The following is a 22648-nucleotide window of genomic DNA, read 5'->3' as shown; positions in this document are numbered from 1 at the left end:
TTACAGTAAGTGGACAGGGGTCGCCAGGTACTGATGCTGGGTTCAAAATTCCATATTTGCATGGTCACTCTGTGCACTACTCATAGATGGGTTAAGCATTGGTAGAGCAAGAGTTGGACCCCATCTAAATCAAGCTGATGCAACCAGAGCACAAATACAGCAATGCAGAATAAAGAAACTTCGACCCACACGGAGGTGTTTCTCACCTTGAAATGTAATGATGACCTCTGATTACAGACAAAAAGGACATAAATTCTCCAGTATTAAATTACAATAATTTATAAATACCTGACTATTGAAAAACCGTGGCCTATAAACTATGTCACACACATCATTTTAGTGTACAATCCAGGCAGAATTTATGAACCTAAATAAAAGCCAATACATAATTATCTGAAACCAATGCTTCCCAGGGGCACCTCTGTTTTCATCCTGAAACTTTTCAAGGCGCCTAGAGCTATACAAAGGGTAATTACCAGTGGCAACCTTGTTTCTCAGTGGCTACCTAACCAACCATTTCATGCCTGAGGCCACCTGAAATGCAGAAACAGCTGTCTCAACGCCTATGCAGGAGGAGGTGCTTACAAGAAAAGCAGAGAGGCACTTGCTCATTATCAAGGTTTTGAAGGGAGGACATGAAAGAGTCCCAGAGTAGGGCATGGCTCCCTGCTGAGGTGTTCAGATGTCCCTGTCCTCAGCACATGATCAGCTGTGAGTCACAGTCTCAAAGCCCCTTCTCCTGAGAGCCTAACAGCATCATTAAATCCACTCTCACAGGTAAGTACTCTTTATAAGCACCTTTATTCCTAAAGCCTTTTGATGAATGTCTGCCACAATACTTTCAAACAAGTATGTGTGGTGCCTAGTCTCATAGATGGTTTTCTAAAAGGCATTGTTCCAACAAATTAAACGTTTTATCAAATAAAAATCTAAAGCTACCAAAAAAAAAAAAATCTTGCCTAAATAATGATGTATTAAACTTACAGTGCTGCCAACAGCAGCTTTTCCAATGCCTGACATCTGTTCGTACTTTAACTAAAGGTGTTTATACAACTTTAATGTGCATAAATCAGTAACTCTTTGGACTTGATCCCTCTAAAGTTGCAATAGCTTTTTTAAAGTGCAATGTAAGTTGTAGCAACGCAAACAATTACAAAAAAAAAAAAGGCCATAAGATGGTTTCAGTTTATATCTTCTGTTTAACATAACCAAGTAGTTTACAGCAGAACTAATAGAAGATTGCCTGAAATATGGATGGACCTGATTGCTTCAACATTTCAAAAAAATATTGCTTACCTGTCCACAAGGTGCCTTTTGTAAAGTGATTGTGAATTTGTTTTTTCCAGTGCCTTTTACCAAAATGTACTGGCAAATCCCAAGAAAGGTAAAATGTCTTCCATCAAATGTAGTGAAATGAGAGCTGCCTGTGATGGAGCACTCAGCTTGAGAGAAAAAGTATAAAGAATGTTCACTTGCATAAGAATGTATCATTATTCTGCAAATTAGGTAAGAGAGGAAAAAAAAGAAACTTTTTCCTGATTTCTAGGTATGTAACTCAGGCTAACTTTAATTATCTAACAGTAATGGCATTTAGAAACAAATTATGCCAGAAACCTCTGTTTCCAACAGATACCATGTCATAAAGAACACATCCATGTGCAGCATCTTTTGGTTCTAACTAGGTGAGATGCTTATGACTAAAATACAAAAGACTTTTTGCTTTATGACAATTCAGAAGTATCCTTGAATCTTTTTATCCTTATTTTCCATTACTCAGTATAAAACAGGACATGCCTTTTTCTCCATCCTTCCAGGTACTGTGGAACTGCTTGTTACCACAGGTATGAAGCGGATGCAGGTGCCATCAGGGCACACGTTTTCGGGTTTTTTTTCAGTTCAAATAAGGAATGCACTGCTGAAGCAAGTCTCCAGCTCATCCCCACTTACTGCACTTTCATTCACACCATGGAGTAGCATCAGAGCACATGAACTAGATCCCTTTTGGCTGCAGGAGGTGCACTGTGGGAGCACATCTAACCTGCTCCCACTACTAACAGCAACTCAGTCCCTAGGACCAAAGTAGTTGTAATGAAACCCTCACATGCACACCCAACGCACACAAGACATAGAGGCAATTCTCAATGGCAATTGTTTTACATTACAGATTGACACGGTCAAGCCTTGCTTGGCAACTGTTACACCTCATTACCTCATTCAAAGAGGGCTCCTTAATTTTTAAAAAAATCTCTTTCACAAGCATAATATAATCTTGTCTGAGGTACAGAACTATCAAGGGAGTTTCACCACCTGCCTGCTGCATGTTCCTGTGTAACTCATTACAGAGACATGCTATCTTTAAAGATAAGGATCATTATTCAAACATGAACTGCTATTACAAAAGAGAAAATCCAGCATCAGAATGATGGTTTTCTTATTACTTATAATAAAGTTGCACCTGTAAGTGAGGAGATCCTTATACCTGGCCTAGGTACTGCACAGGCAGTAAAAATACATCATCTGTGGCAAATAACACTGAGCATAAACAAGAGATAGAAAACAAGAGGTGGATGTAGCACACCAAGGTAGGGGATCAAGTGGGAAAAGGCAGGAGTATGATCAGGCAAATAACAGCTTCATTCCAGCTGACCCATAGCTACTGTCAATATCCACCTGCTTAGTCTTTCTTCCTAAATTGCCAGCCAAAAGCCTTGGATCATATATGGTTCTATTGTCTGCAGAAAAGTTTATCATTTTTGTAATGAGAAAAGAGTAATGAAATACAAATACCTGGACAATCATGATCAGTGCAGTTCCAAATGCCACCAACACAAATACTAAAAAGAAAAATCACAAAACAGAAAATAGTGTTCTGATCTTTAGCAAAATAAGTAGCTTTGAGTTAATTAATATGCCTTGAATTCACACAGAATATCCTGTATATTTTAATGATACACAGGCCTCGACTGTAAAATATAGACAGTAACTATTATTTAAAATGTAAGTGAGACTATGATATCAAACTAACTATGGACAGTAGTCCTAGAGAGATGAAGCACACAGGTTTTCACATACCAGTTGCTACATTCTTGTTCAATTTTTGAGCCTACAGGGAAAGCAGTGCCGTGATAAATACAAGGACAATTCGACAAAGAGATACAAGTTCCATTTTCCATAATGAGACCTATTGGGAAAGAATTTAATAAATGAGATATAGAACAAATTAACAAACCCCAGACCACTGCTCTTCCCCCATATAACTAAAACATTCCAATCTGCCAGAAGGTGATGTCATCAGTGTTAAACAAGGACCAGCAAAAACAGTTGCCCAGTGAGTGCAGAGACCTCAGAGCTCAGCTCCCTAATAAGAAGTCGTCACTCTGAATCGTTGCTTTATGAAAAATGTCTGCCTTAAGCATGTAAAATTGCACAGACTCAAACCCGAAGAGATTCTGAATTCTCATTATCTTTGGTCCGTCTAGAACTAGAATAGTTCATAGTCTAGTCGATGATTTTTGTCCAGTACAGGTCTCAGAAACTTTGGTCTCTTGTACAGAGGATGACACATTCTGTTTAAGCAAAATTTCTACAGATTTTTTAATAATTTAAAAAAAGTAGACTGAATCTGTGCAATATCTTATTGTAGGAAGCACTAGTAATAGCTCCAGAATTTTAACTGATATTGCATGCTGAGACACCTTTGTGCTCTAGATAAATGTTTATCAGACAATTAAGGGCAGAATCACAGCGACAATAACAACAGCTAGGGCAAAATTTACAATATTAATAATTTTCAGGCTTTAACTTTAACCACAGTCTATTTAGACATCATTACGATGTTGGATACTAGTTTTACACATATTTTTTGAAATAACATTGACAATATTTACCATCCGGACAGTAACAGCCATCTAAGCAGTGCAGATTGCTGCCAAGACAATCTTTTTCAAATGTGCAAGTTGGTGGACAACAACTGATACAGTCACGGTGAACAAAGGTGTCTTCACACTTCTCAGCTAAAAAAAAACCCCATGGTATATTGAACATTAGTGCAATTTCTCTTTCCATACTAGAAAACCTATTTCTGTTAAATAAACACTGTGCAGCTCTTCTGGTATAGATAGGTAATCAGACCAAGTAAAATGGATGTTTTGGAGGAGTTCCAACTGAAGAACTATGGTGAAGCTCTTGTCAACATTTAAGTTTTTCTTTAGCAAATCCTTATATCATCACTGAAAAATAAGTTATAGCTTCTGTGACAGGGAAATGTGTTCATATCTTGCCTAGTTCTAAGAGTTCTGCATGAGACTGAGCTGCAATTGATGGGTGGTAGTGATTATAAGGAGTTGGATTAATTATGTTAATTCTGTTATAGGGCCAGTAAAGGCTGAAAGGTCTTCTGGGACAAAGAACAACAGATCTCCAGAGATGTTTGCTCTTTGTCCTAGAATATGATCAGCACACATGATGTTTCAAGAAATCCACAGAAACAAGAATTTTGTATGAATCTAAATCATAGCACAATCGAACTAAAATATTCCTCTAGGAAGTCATTGACTTCATTGTTTGCCAGAAAAAGTGAAACTGGTTGATCAGCTTGAGTACCAGGTTTGAGTTCTACAAGGGAAAATGTTGTCAAGATGGAATACTTGAACTGAATCATGGGATATCTCAAAGGTCACGTAGTATGCTTTATTAAAGAGACTTACTACAGGCAGAAAAGTCATCCCTCCAGTCCCGCACCGGGGACCCAGCGTGAGAGCATGCTCTAGCGTACTCTGTCACTGCCCTGCAGTATGTTTCATCATCATCCACTCTGAAATGATAAAATAAGAGAATAATCAAGGAACACAAATCCCACCTAAAAACTTCTGCCATGTGACATGGTCACAAGATATTTCACACATAGCTGACACCACTCGGTCATAAAGGCACACAGGGAAAATATAAAAAGGAATGAGCTATACTGAATACACCATTGTGGCTTTATCATTTGATCTCACAAAAAGTTATTTCATTTTAATATTACAACAATGAATAAAACCACTAATCTATTATTTTTAAAAAGAACTGCTTGAAGTGAAAGAGAAACAGGACCTGTCTTGAAGACAATGGACAACTCAACAGTGTCAAGATCCCCATCTCAGGCCCCTCCCTTCTCCATGATGTAGAAACTCTGAACTACACTGATAAAAGACATTCTGGTTCAAGTGAGAACTTCAAGTCTCCAATTGCTTTTAAGTTAGACGAGAAGAACCTTATTAGTGGACCTCTGACCTTGTAATGAGGTTCTTAGAGCCAGAAGTATTAACCACTGAATATTGTGGACAGGCTTAGGGATTTACAGCACAGCCTTGGGCAAAGACAAGATTTCTGCCTTAGTCTGTACAGAAGAAGCTGTACAGTGCATTTTAACCAGGATCAAGGAAAAAGACATTCATTAGTGTTTAGGCAAGTTCAAAGTTTATTCAGATGTAAGTCACATGATGAAATAGCACCAAACTTTTGTTACTGTGAAAGTCGAACAACTGACAACATTAGCTGTGGAAGATTTGATGCCAAAATAGACTAGTCATAACGTGACATTTCTATTATAAGCACATTTATGACAGATCAACTGAGTTTGCCTCTCAGCACACAGGATTGTTCTTCCAAAATTAATCGTCTTAAGAATATGTTATATTGTGTTTGTATTCTGCTTTCAACACATCTATTATCAAATCAAACACCACTATACTCTTCTTACAGTGATCAGAGCCTCTCCAACTCTCTGTATCTAATCCAATAAAATGGGTCTTAATAGAAAGAATACTTGGCCTATACTATGGCCACACAAAAAACTTTCATAAACTGACAGTAAGCCACAAGAAGAGAGGTCTCTTTTATAAACAAAATAAGCCTAAATTAATGAAGTTCTGAGACACAGAAACTTCAAGGTTTTTAACATTCACAAAGCTCACATCAACACATATCAGATTGTTCACAAAAAATCTAACCCTCCTCCTTAACACCACAGCACTGATTCAATATCCTACTTGAAAAAAAGGGTTCTCATTATTCTTCAAAAGTCACAGTAAATTCCTGAGTTACACAGAGACCCATACAGAGGAAACTCATCTCTTTTGTGAGCAACATTTTTGCCTACAAACACAAAGTCTTCCATCTTAACTCTATGGTAAATCAGAACACTAGACATTCATCAAAAATTGAACTAACAAGTTGTAATGGATTATACTGAGTGATCCTTATGTTTAGGCTTGTGATCCTTTCTGTGTGTTTTTGATTAAACTGGTGATACTCTGAGAATTATATACTCTGGAAAAAATCCTCCTATTTCTGACAATTGCTTCTTCATTTGCAAACCTCACTAAAAACAAAGTAGTACATTGCCCAGTTATCTCTTCCATTAATGGAGTACATGTTTAACTTGAATGACAAGAACTAATCAGGAGTCTGGAGAGCTAAGGGAAAAATACCACGTTGCCTACAATGCCAGAAGCTGAAGGAGTGTGAGTCCCACCAAAGCAAATGAGTTGAATTTCTTTTGGCAGCTCTGAATTTAACTAAATGGCACCATTTTGTAAAAATTCTACTAATTTGAATGATAGTCATTACTTGTAAAAAAACAGTCCAGCCGTGTCTGACAAATGACCCAGTTCCTCCAGTATTGCTGAGATTCCTTCTCAGTATCATCTCCACGTAGTTCTGTTTCAGGGCTTCCAGATACAAGTTTCATGGGGTTTTTTGTGATTAGAAACTCATCTTTTGTCATGAATGATTCTCCATGAATTTACCTTGTCTAATGTTTCCTTGAATCTATGTAAGCCCTTAGCAATCAAAATATCCTTTGTCAGGCTGGTTCTGTGCCCTTTGTTCCCACACAAATCAACCCCTGAGAAACCCCATCTCTTTCATTTTGAGCTTGGTTTTCCCCAACTTCCCTCAATGTTCTTTCATTCTGGTCCCATACAAAAGACTGAGCATTCATTTCATGTGTCAAGATTAAATACTCAAGAATTCCAGTACTTACCTGCAAAGATCATTCATACAGCTTGAAATATAAGAATACGGATCTATACTTTCATGACAGCTGAGAAAAGGAAACTGTAGGAATATTTGGCACTTGAAGAATATGTCCTGCGCATTAAGAAGAATCAGTAAATGGAAGTTAGCCAGTATGTTCTGAACAGGCATCAGTCTCTTTAGCTTTGTTTCCCTAGTCTAAGGTCCTTTATGTCCTCATTAAAATTTGAGCATGGTGCGGTCTCAATTTACTATTATATCTCTTTCATTATTCTTCCTAAAATTTGTCCTCTGTGCCTAGGCCTGCTTGACTGCATGCTGGTCCTAAACCACCTGGGATGAAAAAGTGTGAAATGACAAAGAAAAGCATTTTGTGTCAATGCAGTAGCTGACCTGCAACTATTTCACAATCGCTAAAATAATGAGGTGTAAGATGCCAGAACTGGAAAATGAACCCAAGTTTAATGCAGTAATGAAGAGCTCTGCCAGCAGACTGGTGCCACTTGGCACATCCAACCTGAGCCTTTGTACTTCTAAGCTAAATGTATGAAGAACTTCAGGCACTCCCTAGCAACAGCCCTGATCTGAATCTTTCCCAAAGCCTCAATGCATTTAAGGCTTTTTCAACATTGTGTATATTGGTTACATTCTTGTACCATCAGTCAGCAGTGAAGATTAAGAAAATACATGTATATTATATGCATGTTTCTATGTATATACATAAAATATAATTAATGTACCTCAGTGGATTCTGCATTGGCTGAGCAAGGACTGGAAAAATCTGAGGCAGTAGGGACACAAGATATATCATCTGAAGCTTGCACAGCCCAGCTATTTGCAAATTCAGCAATGTCTTCTGTATATTCACCTACTGCATAAAAACATTGGGAGAGCAACGACAAAAAAATTGTCAACAAAAACACATAGGACAGCTTTGAAAATTTTAGTCATTTTTCAATGTGTTCATTACCTTAATTATGGAAGATTTCAGAGTACGAGTCATAAATAAAAGTAATATCTTTCTTTTTTTTATTTCAGGTTGTATTTTAAACAGAATTTAAATAAAAATATTGAAAAAATACATGCTAGGTGTTGGCTTGGGTTATTTAAAGTGCAATCACTGATAATTTCATGACAAATACACAAGTAATGACAAGTGTAAGGCATTGAGTACGTAAAAAAATACATTTCTTTGAAGCAATTGAAGTCTTTAATGATGTTTCACAAAGGTCAGTTAGTGCTATTATCTCCCTCCTTTTCCCTTATTGAAGAAAAGCCCTACAACACAACTCCTGATATGCCCAACTCTCCTCACAGCATGAGCATGGGAGAATTAATGAACGAAATGCATGACTGGAAGTCATGGCAACAGGCTTAGATACACGAACATACAAGAAGGTTGGCAGTAAAGAAACAGACACAAAATTCCCATAAATTTGCAGTGAGAACTAAATATTGCATTTTCTCTACATTCTTAATTAGGTTAAAAAGGGTATATTGCCTCCAATTTGAGGTAATTGCTTATGCTATGGTTATCTATATCTACGCAGGGCTAGGAGACAAGATATTGAAATGAAATCAGCTAGAGGGGTGGGGGTTTTTTCACAGAGCTGTACTACAGAAAACTTAATCTAACTTTAGCACAAGACATATAAAGTTGGACACTGCAACGTGGAAAGCCACAAAGCACACTAATGGATCTTCACAAATAAATGACTGTAATATCCTAACTATCAGTCTGTTTTACTTAAGAGTAAGGGAGACTTAAGATATTTCTTCCTGTCTGACAGAGTAGTCCTTTATGCAGAAAACCCATCCCAAAATAAAAGGCTGGGGTTTGATCCAGAGGTCAACCTGTTGATATAACTCTGCTTCTACAAAAACATTAGAAATACTTTATGTACATTTTGACACGGCTAGAAAAATACTTTTAAGTCTTAAAAAAACCCACACACACACAAAATAAAATCATTGTCATTGAAACAGTTCTCTACACAGATACAGTTCTTGCATATTAAAGCAATACAAAGATGACACTAAAGGTAAAGGAAACATAAAATGAGTTTGTTTTTAAACTGTACTTTGAAATGAAATATTATATGCCTCTCAGCTGCTTATTTATTTAAGCATTACAAATAATGAGCATTTGGACTCTGCAAGACTACCTTTACACTACTCAGGGAAGTAGTTTAGCTGGGAGAGAGAAATCATTATATCAAATGATTGATAAGATTTAGAAATTCTTAGGAAAATGTTGCAGCTTGGAAGGGATCTGACTTAGCAATCTATTCTTGTGAAGATCTCAGAATTTCATGCTTTGTATTTGCAGAGTCAAGGCACCATTTATACAGCTGGTTCAGGAATAAAGTGATTCATTTGGCTCTCACTTGTGCACTGCAATAATGCTATCATTTCTGGTAAAGAAAAATGCTAGATGAAATGATCATGTTGAAAAATATAGCTCTGAAAAATGAAGACAGGTATGAGCTGGAAATCTTTTATAACAGATAATACATTAAGATACTGAACTTGCTGGAAATCTTTTATAACAGATAATACATCTCAAGATACTGAAATTACTGAATTTTAGAGATCATATGAATTAATTCTTTCCTCCAAATATTATTTTTTCACTATTACTACACATCACCAGACTAAACTGGTTATTAAACATACTGTACTTTGGTGTGCAGAAGTTACTGCACAAAACTTGCTTCTCTCATGGCAGAAAAGGTATGAAAAATTTACACTCAGGCAGATTTTTAAAGAGTCTGTAAGGATAGGTACAGTGAGCATTCCTTCCCTAAGAAAGTTTTAAAGCTCCACTACCAACCATAAAAAACAGGGGAAAAAGTTACTGTGGGATACCTTTTGTGACTCAAGAACATGAAGAGCCATGGGACTAGATTCTCTCAGCAGTTAATGGTAACAGTAAGATAATCTTATTTCATTTGTATAAGAGAGTGAGAAAAATCCTATATCTTCAAGCTTGTTCTTGTTCTTTTTGTATTTTTTTTTCACTTTAGTTTCAAGTAGGACAAAAGTCCCCAAGGAGTATTCCTTACCTAGGCTACAGAATACAAGTTTAAAAACTCATCTCTGCCTCAGGCACAGCACAAAGCAGCTCCTCATCCTAGAGGGTAGTCAGAGGCCCATAGTTCATGGTACCAACAAGGGACTCCCAGAAAACAGCTTGGAAATTTATTTATTTATACCAGGATTTTTATGATTCTGCTATTAAAAAATTACTCGAGATGGTGCTCTTTCCTCTCCATCTTTAACACAGAGAAAACCATAAACTTTTGCTTATGTATTTATTGTTTGAAGGCATTTTCATCAGCTAGGATAAACATACCCCAAATGATGAGCAAGAGGCTAAAATGCACATATAAATACTTTCTTGAACTAGGACCTTTTCCCTTTGCATCTTCAATGATGAGGAAAGACAAAAGTAGAGCAGATTTACCATTTTATTGAAATAACTGAAACAGGACTGCCTTTTTACAGCATTATATTTATACAGCATTGTATTTAAAGTGAACATGGAAACTCTTCATACAAAGTAAGGGTAAGATATTTACTTACTATTTTGAAGTATCAGGTCATCATATTTATTGCCATTAAAATTTCCACAAAGGCCACAAGGTTTTCCCTTATGATCTTCTGTCAGCTTAATATAAATACCAGAGTTTCCATCCCAAGCAAGAGAGAAACCAAAGGTAGTCTTCACCAGAATATAGTCAGCCAGTCTCTCAACGAAGGCATTTCCAACTGTCTGAGGCAACATTAATCTGGAAAAATACAGTCTATATCAAAGATCTCAGTTGAGATTAGGTTCATGCTAGAAAAATACCACACAAAACATCACCTTCCAACTCAACAAACACTTTTTCCTGGATGAACACAATCACTCCATTCAATTCTCCATCATGTTTTTACTATCTTATGGTTACTTCTCTATATCAACCATCAAAAATGAGCGTTTTCTGTTGTATACACCTACCAGTTGTACCAATTATAGGCTTGAAAGAAGAATGCATCTTTACTTTCAAAGCCTGGCACACCACATTGAGGAATACTTGAGTTCATGAGCATGCTGCATTGGCCAAGGAGCTGTATGGTGCTGTGACCACCAGCAGCCCTTCTGGGCACTGGGTCACCACTGGGTTAGACATCTAACTGCAAATAGAGGAACTTGCAGTACATAAAATACCACTGACAAAACAGTTGTAACTCTTCCTCCTTTGGTGAAAGACCACTGGACAATACTAAGCACAGGTCTAATCCTAGGCTTCCCAAGTTGTTTCTGTTGGGTTGAACAGTATCACCCTAGCTACCATTTCCAGATACTAAAGGCATTACAAAGGCAACGGCTAAAGCACCTCTACAACATTCTTAAAATTTCTGTACTTTATCAAACAGTAAAATATGCTTATGAGAGCCTTGGGTGCACCTTTTTACTTACAAAAAGAAAGGTAAATTTAGAGGTTTAATGTACCTCAGAGATATTTTGTGCATTTTTTGCCCCAAATCAGCTAAATATCATTGTTTTAACCAATTCAGACTCATCTAGAAGAAGATCATGTCTCATATTAGCTATAGCTATCAAGAATAAATAATGATTGCCTTGTTCAAAATGCTATCAGGATGCACCAGCGATTAAATAGGACTGCCTGACACAGGCTTTGTCTGTAAAAAGAAGGAATGAATAATTGTTAGGTTACAGCTGAGAAGCTGAACACAGTAAATGCAGGGAGTGTGTACTATCCTCACTAGGGTATTACACCAGCACTGTTACAGCTGCTCACACTAGAGCACTATCAGCCCCAATACAGAACAGCAAGGGATCAATAAAGGTACAGATCAAATTAATTTATCTGGATTGTATAAGAAGCATCAGCTTCCCAAACTCCACATTATCTTTTTGCAATAAAATATTAAAACTCACCATTAGAACACTTACCTGACTCCATTTTTTCTTACTTCATGTCCTGAAATCATAATTTCTTCCTGGTTTGAAAAAAATAGGCTGATGGACCTACGACAAGTATATACTGAACCATAACAGTCAGGACTGTTATGAACCTTTGAGGGAAAAAATAGACACATAATAAGAATAAATGCTTGTCCTCAATACTTTTGCATCATTTTTATTAAATTCATAAATGATACTTAATTTTTTTAATGCTCCAGTTACTCAAAGAGCTTTACAAAAAAATACCTAGAATGTTACAAAGTCACAATTACAAAGATATGCAAAACTCAAAGTTCACACTACACAATACTACTGAGAAATACAGCAACTGTTTAATAGTGCATAGAACCACAGGCTAGTGGCCCAAATACTGGATGAAAGTCAGGTTTTTTACACTGACAAACTTCAGAGACACTGTAGTGAGCTAGCTTAGAGAGGCCAAGGTAGGAGCTTGTTAAATGCACTGAAGAGACACCCCTATTTCTCTGTTTCTAGAAACCTGATCTCTAAAACAGGATTACAAAGCAATACAGAACCTCAGTGTAATGGCAGCGCTCTCCCTGCCAGCTGAGACTGGTCCTAGCTGAACTATAGCATGCCCTCCTGAACCACTCAGGATCTATTGAGATTTTGAAGTGCTCCCACAGGTTACAGAAGGCATCTAAATTAAATTAAATCTGCTTAAGTACATTTTGCACTGACTTTCCAGCCCTGCTAATGGAGAAGGGTAGACTTCTTTGAAGTCTGCTTCTCTCCATTATACATATCCAGCATAATGAGCCAGGGGATTGGTTTAGTTGCATATCAACTTATCTTGCTTGACTATAGTACTCTCAGGACTTTAAAACTGTGGGTCTGTGCTTGAGCAAAACTTACACAGTTTTTATTAATCTCAGTGGGAATGAGCCACTCAAACCTGTAGGATGTCCTATAGTGCTTCGAAAGCCTACAAGCTCATTTCAGACACCACTGAAGGGAGAGAGGAATGTGTTTTGAATCTTAGATGCCTATCATTACCCAGATTAAAATATAGACAGAGTTTAGATAGGTCAAATATGACTTATGTTACTGTGTGTGTCATCATTCTCTGAGAAGGATGGGACTTTCATTACCAGTTTACTTGACAGTGCTGTGAAGTTAAATAAACTTGTAACTGGGAACATTTGACCGACATAGTGATGGAGGCTGTAAATGTAACTGTTTTGAAGAAAATATCTTTGAGTAAATACATACAGTATTCATGAAGACTTGAATTAATCTTCCTTGACTACACTAAATTTGGAAGTAAAATCAGTTACTGTTTCTTTGGGTGAAATAAACTAGACCAGGAAAAGTATTACGAGTTTTTACATGTATAAAGGTAATCATAATTAAAGACAACATACAAGTTATTAGTCCTGGCAGATGGCTTCTATGTAAAGCTATCCCAAGACAGAAACACAATAAAGGAAAATCAAAATAATTCTTATGTGTTCTTCTCCTCTTGAGGGTTGGATTATTAAAGCCAGAAGGACCACAATGCTAGGTTTTGGCAAGGTTTTTGTCTCTCCATTACCCAGTCTGTCTACAGTCTCACATTACTTATGACTTTGCTGAGTAAACATTTTCAGTTTTTAGTAAAACATGACATTTGTTCCAGCAATTGAACAGAAACTTCTCTCTTTCCAGAGCCACTGGAATCCACTGGCATATTGATTCCAGATTTTAATATAATCTTGGACTTTGCTACAGCACTTTCTGAAAACCTTTAAGAGGTCACAGCTTCATATAGAATCCAAATAATTAAAATGAAAGGCAGGTATAACAGCTTCTCTCTGTAGAGAGGGTATAAATGGCAGTTTTAATGGTAGAGTTCTCTTCACTAAGTGCTGTTATCTGAGGGAAGAAGAGGTCATCTGTTTATAAATAAAAAACTGTCCTCAGAGCAGAAATCAGCATCTAGATCTGCCCTCATGCCTGCAACCACAAGAAGGAGCCCTCTTATCCCTTCTTCCCTGCCCAGTCAACACCAAATCCCAACCACTGTGAAAAAGGTGATATAATGATCTTATATCCTCTCCCCAAAGTCACCACCAGCCTGATAAGTAGAGCGTCTCCCTTCAAAGAGGGTATAGGTCTGAACTCTCCCTGACCCACAGTCATTAACCATGGATACTCAGCAATTTGAAGAAATTACTAAAAAGAGTGCCTTCCATACATAGGTCAAGATAAAAGCTTTTGAGCTGTTAATCCTCTCTGCATGACGTAGAGGTTCCAAAATTAGAATGCAAATCCCTAGACGGGACAAGACGGGGAGCAAATCCCATTGGCCAGGGAGGCAGATCCTCATAGCCAGCCGATAGCTCTGAATTAGAGCCTAGCACATTCGTGCTCCTTGCTGTTAGGCAAGTGATAGCTGCTTGCACTTTACTCAGCCACTCAATATTTTTTAACAAGCTGATAGCTGAAGTTTATTGAAGTTTCTGGGGCCAAGTTTAAGGCCCACTTTTGCTCCCAGAAGGGAGAGAGCAGAAATCCCATTAAGGATCGAAGGAGTAAGAAATACTACTTTTAATATACTGACTCTTTTGATTAAAATCTCATCAGTATTTTGAGTTATTGCACGTAGGTTTAGGCTTTTCCAGAAGTTTTCCACATTTCCACAGTTTTATATTTTAGTAATGAATGCCCAGTTTGGTATATTTATTGTTTCTCTACTTATTTTACTTACTTCCTTACTTTTATATTTACTTACATACTTATTTCTAGTGTATGTTTACATACTTACCCAAACAGTGTACTGGGGTTCCAGAGTGCTGCAGTCTTTTGCAAATACATAGGAGCAATTTCCTGGGAAGTAGTAGTAGATGCCATCAAATGTTTCAAAATTATACTGTCCCCACGATTTGCAAATCCCATCTCGGTCCTTACCAGTGTTAGGTACTGGAGAGAACACACTGAGCTTACAAGAAGCATGGTCATCAAAAATTAGCAAGTACAATAGATAAACTTACGTCTTCAACTTTAAATAAAGTCAGCACTCTTTTTAAATCTTAAGTCTGCAGTTTTTGCCATGTGCAATCATCATTAAGTTTTTTATTTGCATCAGTAGAGACATTTTAATTCCAAGTAGAGGCAAGGGATTTAGATATTTGGCACATCCTGGAAGACAATTCTTGTTGATCCCTACACACAGCAGATTCCAGAAACTAGTGCATTTAAATAGTGGGTAATCTAATTTGCAATAAGACACTGCTTGTTAAAAAAATGTAGTGCTTTTTTGGTTATTCAGCTAAATTTAAATAAAGCTGTCTGGCTATAGATATACTATACAATGGTCTATCTGTTATGGTATCTATATATCATTAGAGCCTAAGTGCTAAAACACAGGCATTTCTGAGGTTGCTTCCTATATGTCTGTAATGCAGATAATTTAATCCTCAAAACTACTGGCCCAATGAGAGTCCTGCTACAGAATAATCACAAATATGCTGGTATTTTTTTCAAAATCTGTATCTTAAATCTCTCTGAAAGCTGACACTAAACTATTTTGGCCCAAAAAACTTACCAATTTGGCACCTGCTTCCTTGAGCCTGAAATAACTGACAGTCACAGTCACCTGCCTCTGTGCAGGTTGCTCCATTAAGGCACTCCTGAGGACATGAACCTGTGAGGAAGCATTCCAGCCTTTTAGTAGATACAGTATTTTGCAAACAGGCTGAGTTCAATCTCAGCCCAGTTAAAATCCAATTGAAAAACCCAGTTAAATCTTTTTATTATTAAATCAGGTGCTGCTATATTAGCTGAGAACATTAACCAACAACTATCTCCATTTTTTTACCATATGCTTCATTTTATACTTTGTGTTCCAGGGTTAAAAGAGGAGTAAGGTTCTCGTTTGGTTTGAGACTTATAAACTAACAAAGGAGCAAAAGGTCAACCTCCTCCAAGCAAACAAAAGGTCAAGTTCCCATGTAAAGAAATCAAATCCCAGTCCTGCCGATCTCAAAATATACAGGACACGGATCATTCTAATTCACTAAATTCAGCATAATTTATATATATATTCAGCTTCTCCCTCCTAAACAGTACTGCAAAGGGCACATTCAGTTTATGAACAAGCCAGAATATATATTTTAGAGAGTCAAAACCAGTCCTAAACAACCTACCCCACAAGCTAAAAAAAAGTCAGCTAAAAGGTTATTTCTGCTTCAGTGGTGACTGGAGTCAGAGACTTTAGACTCCATGGGAATGGCTTGCTTTATGTTATAATTAGTAATTTTTTCCAAAAGCAGTTACTTTTAATGGTTTTGTAGTCTGTTTGAAAGCTAAGACCTCCTTGTGATTTACTAATCATCCATTGAGGTGGGTCTAAATCATTCTTCCCCAAATGTGGAAAAGAAAGCTAGTCCCAAAGCAAAACATCACCAGTTTTTGCAGATAGTTGCTTGCCTCCTTGGAGTAGGATTAAAACTCTACATACATACGAAACTTCCAGTGTTGTGGATGGGGATTAAAAAAGCATTGCAAAAGGCGGGAAGAAAATGAAATAAACAGGCCCTTCCACTCCCAATGAGGCACAGCAAAGCTGCTAGTGACATTAAATGGGAAAAAAACCAGGACCTTTACAGTAAAGGTGCACAGAAGCTAACAGTGGTTCGGAATATCAGCCATCATTGTGAAAATTCCTTTCCATGCTTAGCTTTGAATTTTTTCCATTTAAGAACTGCTTTCCAAATATACATAGATACTCTGAAAATACCAACAAAGCAAAAACTATTGCTTCTATAACAGCACTAGCAGGGAAATCTTTTGCTGTTTTTAGAATCTTGAGTTGTAAAATTGCATATATTCATTTACATAGAAAAATGCAAAAGAAGACACCTGCCCAGGCATTTTCCAAGAAGGATACCAAAATTCCAACCAAAGTTGCATACAGTGAACTTTTCTGCAAGACAATTTCTGTAAACTGAACCTGCTTTACAAGTTTGTCCAATGTTTAAATCCCTACAGGAGCAGCTTCATGCTCATTGCTCCTTTCCCTTTGCACAACCAGTTATAAGCCTCTCTGACATCCTCTGACAAAGCCAGGAAAAAAGTGGCAGAAATGAAAAATTGTAATAGAACTAAACTTTAAAAAAAAAATGAAAAAAAACCTCAAACGATTGGCTTCATTAGCTGTTCAGATTTAGTTGTAAGGCCTTTTTTTGAAAGTACAATTTTAAACAGATTTTCTTTTCCATATTTAACATGGAGAAAATGAGAAAATGAGACAGGACACAGTTTTGTAGGGGCATGAAGCAGAAGGCTTCCACAGCCCATGGTAGCCCAGGGGAGGGAGGGAGCATTTTCAGGGCTCTCTCCTCCTGCAGGTGAGGAGCACAGCACTAACCTCCTGGTGGACTCCGCATCAGGGCCCCATGATGGTGCAACCGAGAGGCAGCTTGAACCTGTCACAGAAATATAGAAGCAAAATCAGGGTGTTTGTGGTTTACCAATCAATCGATGAAAGCCTGAGGCCTTGCACTCAAACATTAGGTTGGGACTTTTAATACAGAAGACTAATTTGCATCTCAAGAAGTGCATGGCACAGTCATGGGTGCTGCTGGAGGGATTGGCAGCCTTGGAAGGAGAAGCACAGTGGCTTTTGAGGAGATTGGGGAAAGATACAGCGGCTACATGAGCTCACTACTGGTCTCTCAGCCATGCCCTCTGGACCCAGTGAATCACTGAGGTTCCACATGGGAAGTTTTGTATTTACATTTGGAAGGAAAAGGACGGGCAGAGAGTGCAATCTGCCTTTTCATGTCACTCAAATATCCATCGTTGAAGAACTCCCTCTATTGCTGCCACTCCCCTGACTCATGCTCCGTGCCGCACCCCAAACATCCCACTATGGCCAGTTTACTGCAATGGATTTTGTGTTCTCCTTGACATCCTTCAGAATTGCATTTTCGTTCATCCCAAACAAAAGAGAAAGCAGATCTGCCCGACCTGCTTCCTGTTTAGGAACAGGGAACCTCACACTATGAGGAAGCCCTGCATCTGGCCCAGCACTCTGATACTGCAGCTTGTCACATCACATTTTCCCTTCCAAGAACTGATCCCATTCCAGACTGAAAGTACTCTGGGGCTTTTGCCCCCACTAGTCTGACTGGGGAGTTTACCAGGATGAAGTGCTTAAGTATTTCCCACTTACATTTATTCACGGCCAGTTTAAATCCCTTCCTTTATAGATCTGGTCCTTTTTGCTTAAATAGCTTTTCTTCCCTTTCTTATCTGATGTCCTATGAAAAAACTGTTACCTTTCTGCAGTCCCCCACAGACTTAAGTGCCAACCTTCAGCTGCACAACTAAGTGAAGAAATTATTTTAGTCTCTGCTTGTAAGCTAATTTCTTTCTTATCTCCTGACTCCACTCATTCTCCACATCTCGAGTTTGAACTGATGGATCTCGCGCACCTGTTCAACAAACATTCCTTGCTCAGCACTGTGAAAGGAACATTTTAGGGTTAGTCTTGCCAACGCCCCTTAGAAACATAGAAACATAGAAACTTCCCTTTTCCAAACGGAAATATATTGTGGGATGCTTTCAAGTAGTGCAATCTGCTTAAAATCAACCTGAAATAGATTTTATTGAATCACCACCCGAAAGGCCCCATGCACCAAAATTATTCCTGGTGCCCATGGTCCATTGCTAGCTGCAGAGGGTCCCTACCCTCCCTGCACAACAAGACCCATTTCCATTTTTCCTGATAGCGACTCTAACCCCCTCGCCTCAGAAAAGCTGCTTTTGGCCTTTGTGTCATTTCGCAGAGCATCCTTGGTGTAACAGCACTTCCCTGTTGAGGCCCCTCCAAGGACACCTCCAGTCCTGCTTCTCTCAGAGGCTTGATTATCCTCAGTGCAGTGTTTCACACCAGCTGCCTTCTGACTTGGTAGCGACACACAGATCTCAAAGGGTCTTGGAGAAAATCATCCCTGGTTCAGCTGCAGGCTCCCTGAAACCCCCTGAGGTGGGACCACCTCTGGATGCCTGCCTACCCCCTTCAAAGGGGTTATAACCCTTGGCTGGGCTCCATAGCCCAAGTGTGTACAAGCAGGGGAACAAGATTCCTCCATTTAGGATTGAATTTCAGCACAACACTGCTGGGATGCAGCGCTGAGGCAGCGTCGGGCCAGGGCAATGGGAACCAGGGCTGGGCCTGAGCCGCTAGGGCACCATGTCCAGGAGGAAGCCTTGCCAGTGGCACCACCATTGTGCCTCCCACAAACACAAACAGCTTGCCAGGTTCTGTTCACCCCCACAAAAGACAGAGATGCCCTGGGTTTATTTCCCATGGTGTATGTCAGTTGGCTCAGCAGGGTAGGTTGCCCACTGGGCGCTTTGCTGAGGGAGAACAAAGGCATTAGGCCCCAGCTCAGGCGGGGTGAGCAGGTGGGGAGTAGCTGCTCCTCCTCACTGTCCTCCTGTTACCGCAGCCCGTCTCCCCACAAAGGGTCATTTGTAAGGATGGCAGAGGCCCAGAGCAGAAGAGGGAGGAGGATTTCCCCACCCTCCTGCTTTTGGAGGTATAACCTACCTCGGCTGTTACAAGATCTCTTTTCTGTCGAGTTGCATTAGACTCGCTTCTGGAAGAAAACAAAAAGGATCTTGTATTATCAAAGGTCCCTGAAGCAACCTGAATAAGCAAATCCCCAGAGAGGAGTGTTTCTCTCTGATTACCATCACTTTATCAAAGAGGTCTTTCTTGGGTTAACATTTAAAAAGGTGATTCTTTTTTTTCTTTTCTTTTTTTTTTTGACAGTGTCTCATTTTACAGAATTGGGTGGCAGTCCAATCTCTGCTTGGACAAGGAGGTACCTGGATCTTTGGGGAGACATAAATAGGCAAAACAGACTTAGACAACAGGATATAAAACTGTAAACCAGCTTCAAATTTACTTCATGCTGCATGTCAGTGGCTACAAGTTCCCCAGAGTGTTGCTTGAATATACTCTGATGGTACTTTCGATAGCAAGAGATGACTCTCCAGCTGGAGCCGACTTTAATTTGTGATTAAGTTTGGAAACAAGGGCATCAGACTATAAAACACACTTAGTTCTATCAACACTCCATGACAGCATATTATTTGACATGCCTGTGTGTCCACTAGATGTATTAGAAGTCAGAAGACACACAAAGCTACGTCCAACTTGATGCTTCCATTGAAATTGATGGCATAGATCCTATTTAATTCAATGGGATCAGGAACATTGCCTAGTTTGGGTTTTGTTTGGATTTCAGCTTCTATGTGAAAATTTATATTGAAAATGTTTATTTTAAGGCTGTATAGCACTTACTTCTCTGTGCTTCAAATAGCAACTAGGATTTTATCATGCTGTTAAAACTGTAGATGGATACTCATTTAATGTATTTTTCCAGTCACGAAATCATGATCTCATGCTGTTTTCATTCCATTATTTCTTTAAGCTTTCTCGAGACCATAGAAGTATCATTTTTCATAAGGATCTCCATTTTTCAAACAGAAGACCCATGTCCATTGCATAAATACTTGGAAAAGACTTGTAAACATTCTGAAAGTGTGTTCTACATCCAACGTACATGCAGATGACATTTTACATGTTGAATTCAAGGCTATATTTTACTTTCTAACTTGCACTGCATTGCACTTGCTCATTCTTGTTCTGTTTGTAGGACTTGACAAATAAGGAATAAAAACGTACCTCAAAGTTCTTTTCAAAAGAGAAAGCTTGCAGTAAGATCCTGTAGATTAAAAAATCACGAAGTTAAACATTTTTTTTTTCTACAGCATTACTCTGCCCTCGGCAAGCAATGTCAAGTTTAAAAGAACATTATTGAATTTCAGGGTTTAACAATCCTGAGTTTTCCAGGGCACCTTTGTACAAATTCTGTATCCAAATAATGTAGCACTATATGCACTCCTTCCTAAGAATTTGATTCTCTCACACAGTTTTCACCTGCAGGTTTTCATGGTTGTAATTCTGGCACATGCTACCATGAAGAAGTGAAAAGAGTTCATAGTTCTTTAGAGGCTCAGAACAAAAAAATAGAACAGGTAAAATAGAACAGGTACTCGGTGATTTCTAAAATCAGACCACCAGAGTTACAATACTTTTCTGACTTGTTGCTTTTAAGAGTCAATTGTAAATAATTTTAAATTAGTCCATGCTTAAAACAAGTCAGCAAATAAACAAAATCAAACAAAACCTAAAAAACCCCTTTTGTATTACATTAGAAATCTTTATAATTGTAGCAAGGAAACTATCTATAAGATCCAGTTGCATTACATAGAAAATACGACAATTTCTACAACTAGAAGAACAATTATTTACCCTAGCAGTCTAAAAATGTTTAAACAAACTGCAGATGCAGCCTGTTCAAACAAAATCTTACCTCACTGAAAAATCATTAAATGGTACTCATCTGATAATAATAGCAAGAAAGGCAAGAAAGTTAGACTTTGTTCATAAAATAATTGTTTTCTAACAAATCCAGACATTAAATCTACTCTTAAAAATTTTTATTTTAGTTTCTACAACTGTGAGAGAGAATGATGATATATACTTGCCTAAATCGCATTTACAAATTCCAGTAAGGTCAAAAAATATAATGCCCGAAAAGGAACTAGCTGTAATATAAAAATATTTAGAAAAATATTTGTAAATATTAGTATTACTTCAAAAAAATGGAATAAAATTCTTACCTTGCAAAGTGGACAGCAGTGAATGAAGCAAGAATATACTCCATGGTATCATTAAACTGAGCCTTCCTACAATGTTCATTTCAGTATAAGTTAGAAAAAGGGAATTTATCCAAATTAATAGCTTTGATTATATGGCATCTTACAACTATGTATTTCTACAGTGTGCTTAAATCCTTTAGAAGTTAGAGAATTGGACTCATAAAATAACACAATGCAAAAGAGGAAAAGAGCAGGGGACATCAAGCTTGGTAGCTACATACAGCTTCAGGAGCTTTGCGAGTGTTGCATACAACTTTCTGGCTGCATGTCTCTCATTAGCAATGCATGGTAGCTCCTCAGCACAGTCTGTATTAGTTACACTTCCACCAGACCTGCGAGTATTACTCCCCTGTTGAATTGAATTGGCCCTTTATAACACAGCAGACAATGACAGAAATGTTGCCATGTCATGGTGGTTTGAGAGATCCTTCTGTCGTCACACACCTTTGTGTGCACTGAGGCTTGAGCTGAGGGCCATTCTCTACTCCTCAGTAGAGCAAAATATTTTTGCAAGACTATGAAATAACACCACTGTATAAATTATAACTACATGGCTTTACATATTAACATATTAATGCTTTTTCTCTGTCCTGAAAGGAGAGACGTGAACTTGTATTAAATAATACATCCAACTTTTTAAGAATATTCTGGATGCCTCTCTGGGTCTAGTTTGCTTATAGCACAGAAGAAGGCTTCTCAGAGGATAATTAAATTTTGGTTTTAATAAATCGTACTATGAAAATTTTGTATTAAGAAAAAGGAGAAAGAACTCAACAGGACCAAAGGGTTTTATTTCTAATTTTCATTAAAATATAAAAACATAATTTTACCAAAATTAAAAATTACTATGTTTTAAAACTCTTACCTGCTTTACCATAATGTAAACAGAAGCACTGAAAAGCACACTTT

At 38.0% G+C, this 22648-nt stretch overlaps 1 protein-coding gene across 1 annotated transcript in view; it reads right to left on the bottom strand.

Annotated features, from left to right (window-relative positions):
* Window positions 1–21779, bottom strand: part of OTOGL (otogelin like) — a 91780-nt gene extending 70001 nt beyond the window's left edge. The window contains exons 1-15 of the mRNA XM_066184674.1: window positions 21701–21779; window positions 20700–20739; window positions 19557–19605; window positions 17367–17424; window positions 15543–15641; window positions 14763–14917; window positions 11984–12105; window positions 10606–10811; window positions 7761–7888; window positions 7028–7134; window positions 4707–4813; window positions 3888–4013; window positions 3073–3181; window positions 2788–2834; window positions 1297–1442 (exon numbers count right to left, since the gene is read on the bottom strand). Of these exons, the coding sequence (XP_066040771.1) occupies window positions 1297–1442; window positions 2788–2834; window positions 3073–3181; window positions 3888–4013; window positions 4707–4813; window positions 7028–7134; window positions 7761–7888; window positions 10606–10811; window positions 11984–12105; window positions 14763–14917; window positions 15543–15641; window positions 17367–17424; window positions 19557–19605; window positions 20700–20739; window positions 21701–21779 (1578 nt within the window). The remainder of the gene's footprint in view (window positions 1–1296; window positions 1443–2787; window positions 2835–3072; window positions 3182–3887; window positions 4014–4706; window positions 4814–7027; window positions 7135–7760; window positions 7889–10605; window positions 10812–11983; window positions 12106–14762; window positions 14918–15542; window positions 15642–17366; window positions 17425–19556; window positions 19606–20699; window positions 20740–21700) is intronic.
* Between the last annotated feature and the right edge of the window lie 869 nt (window positions 21780–22648).

Source organism: Chamaea fasciata, unplaced genomic scaffold (genome assembly GCF_029207755.1).
Source record: "Chamaea fasciata isolate MVZ Bird 193981 ecotype frontalis unplaced genomic scaffold, bChaFas1.0.hap1 SCAF_5, whole genome shotgun sequence".
NCBI classification, from domain to species: Eukaryota; Metazoa; Chordata; class Aves; order Passeriformes; family Sylviidae; genus Chamaea; species Chamaea fasciata.
Note: the sequence above shows the minus strand (reverse complement) of the source record. Positions and strands in the feature narration are given on the sequence as shown.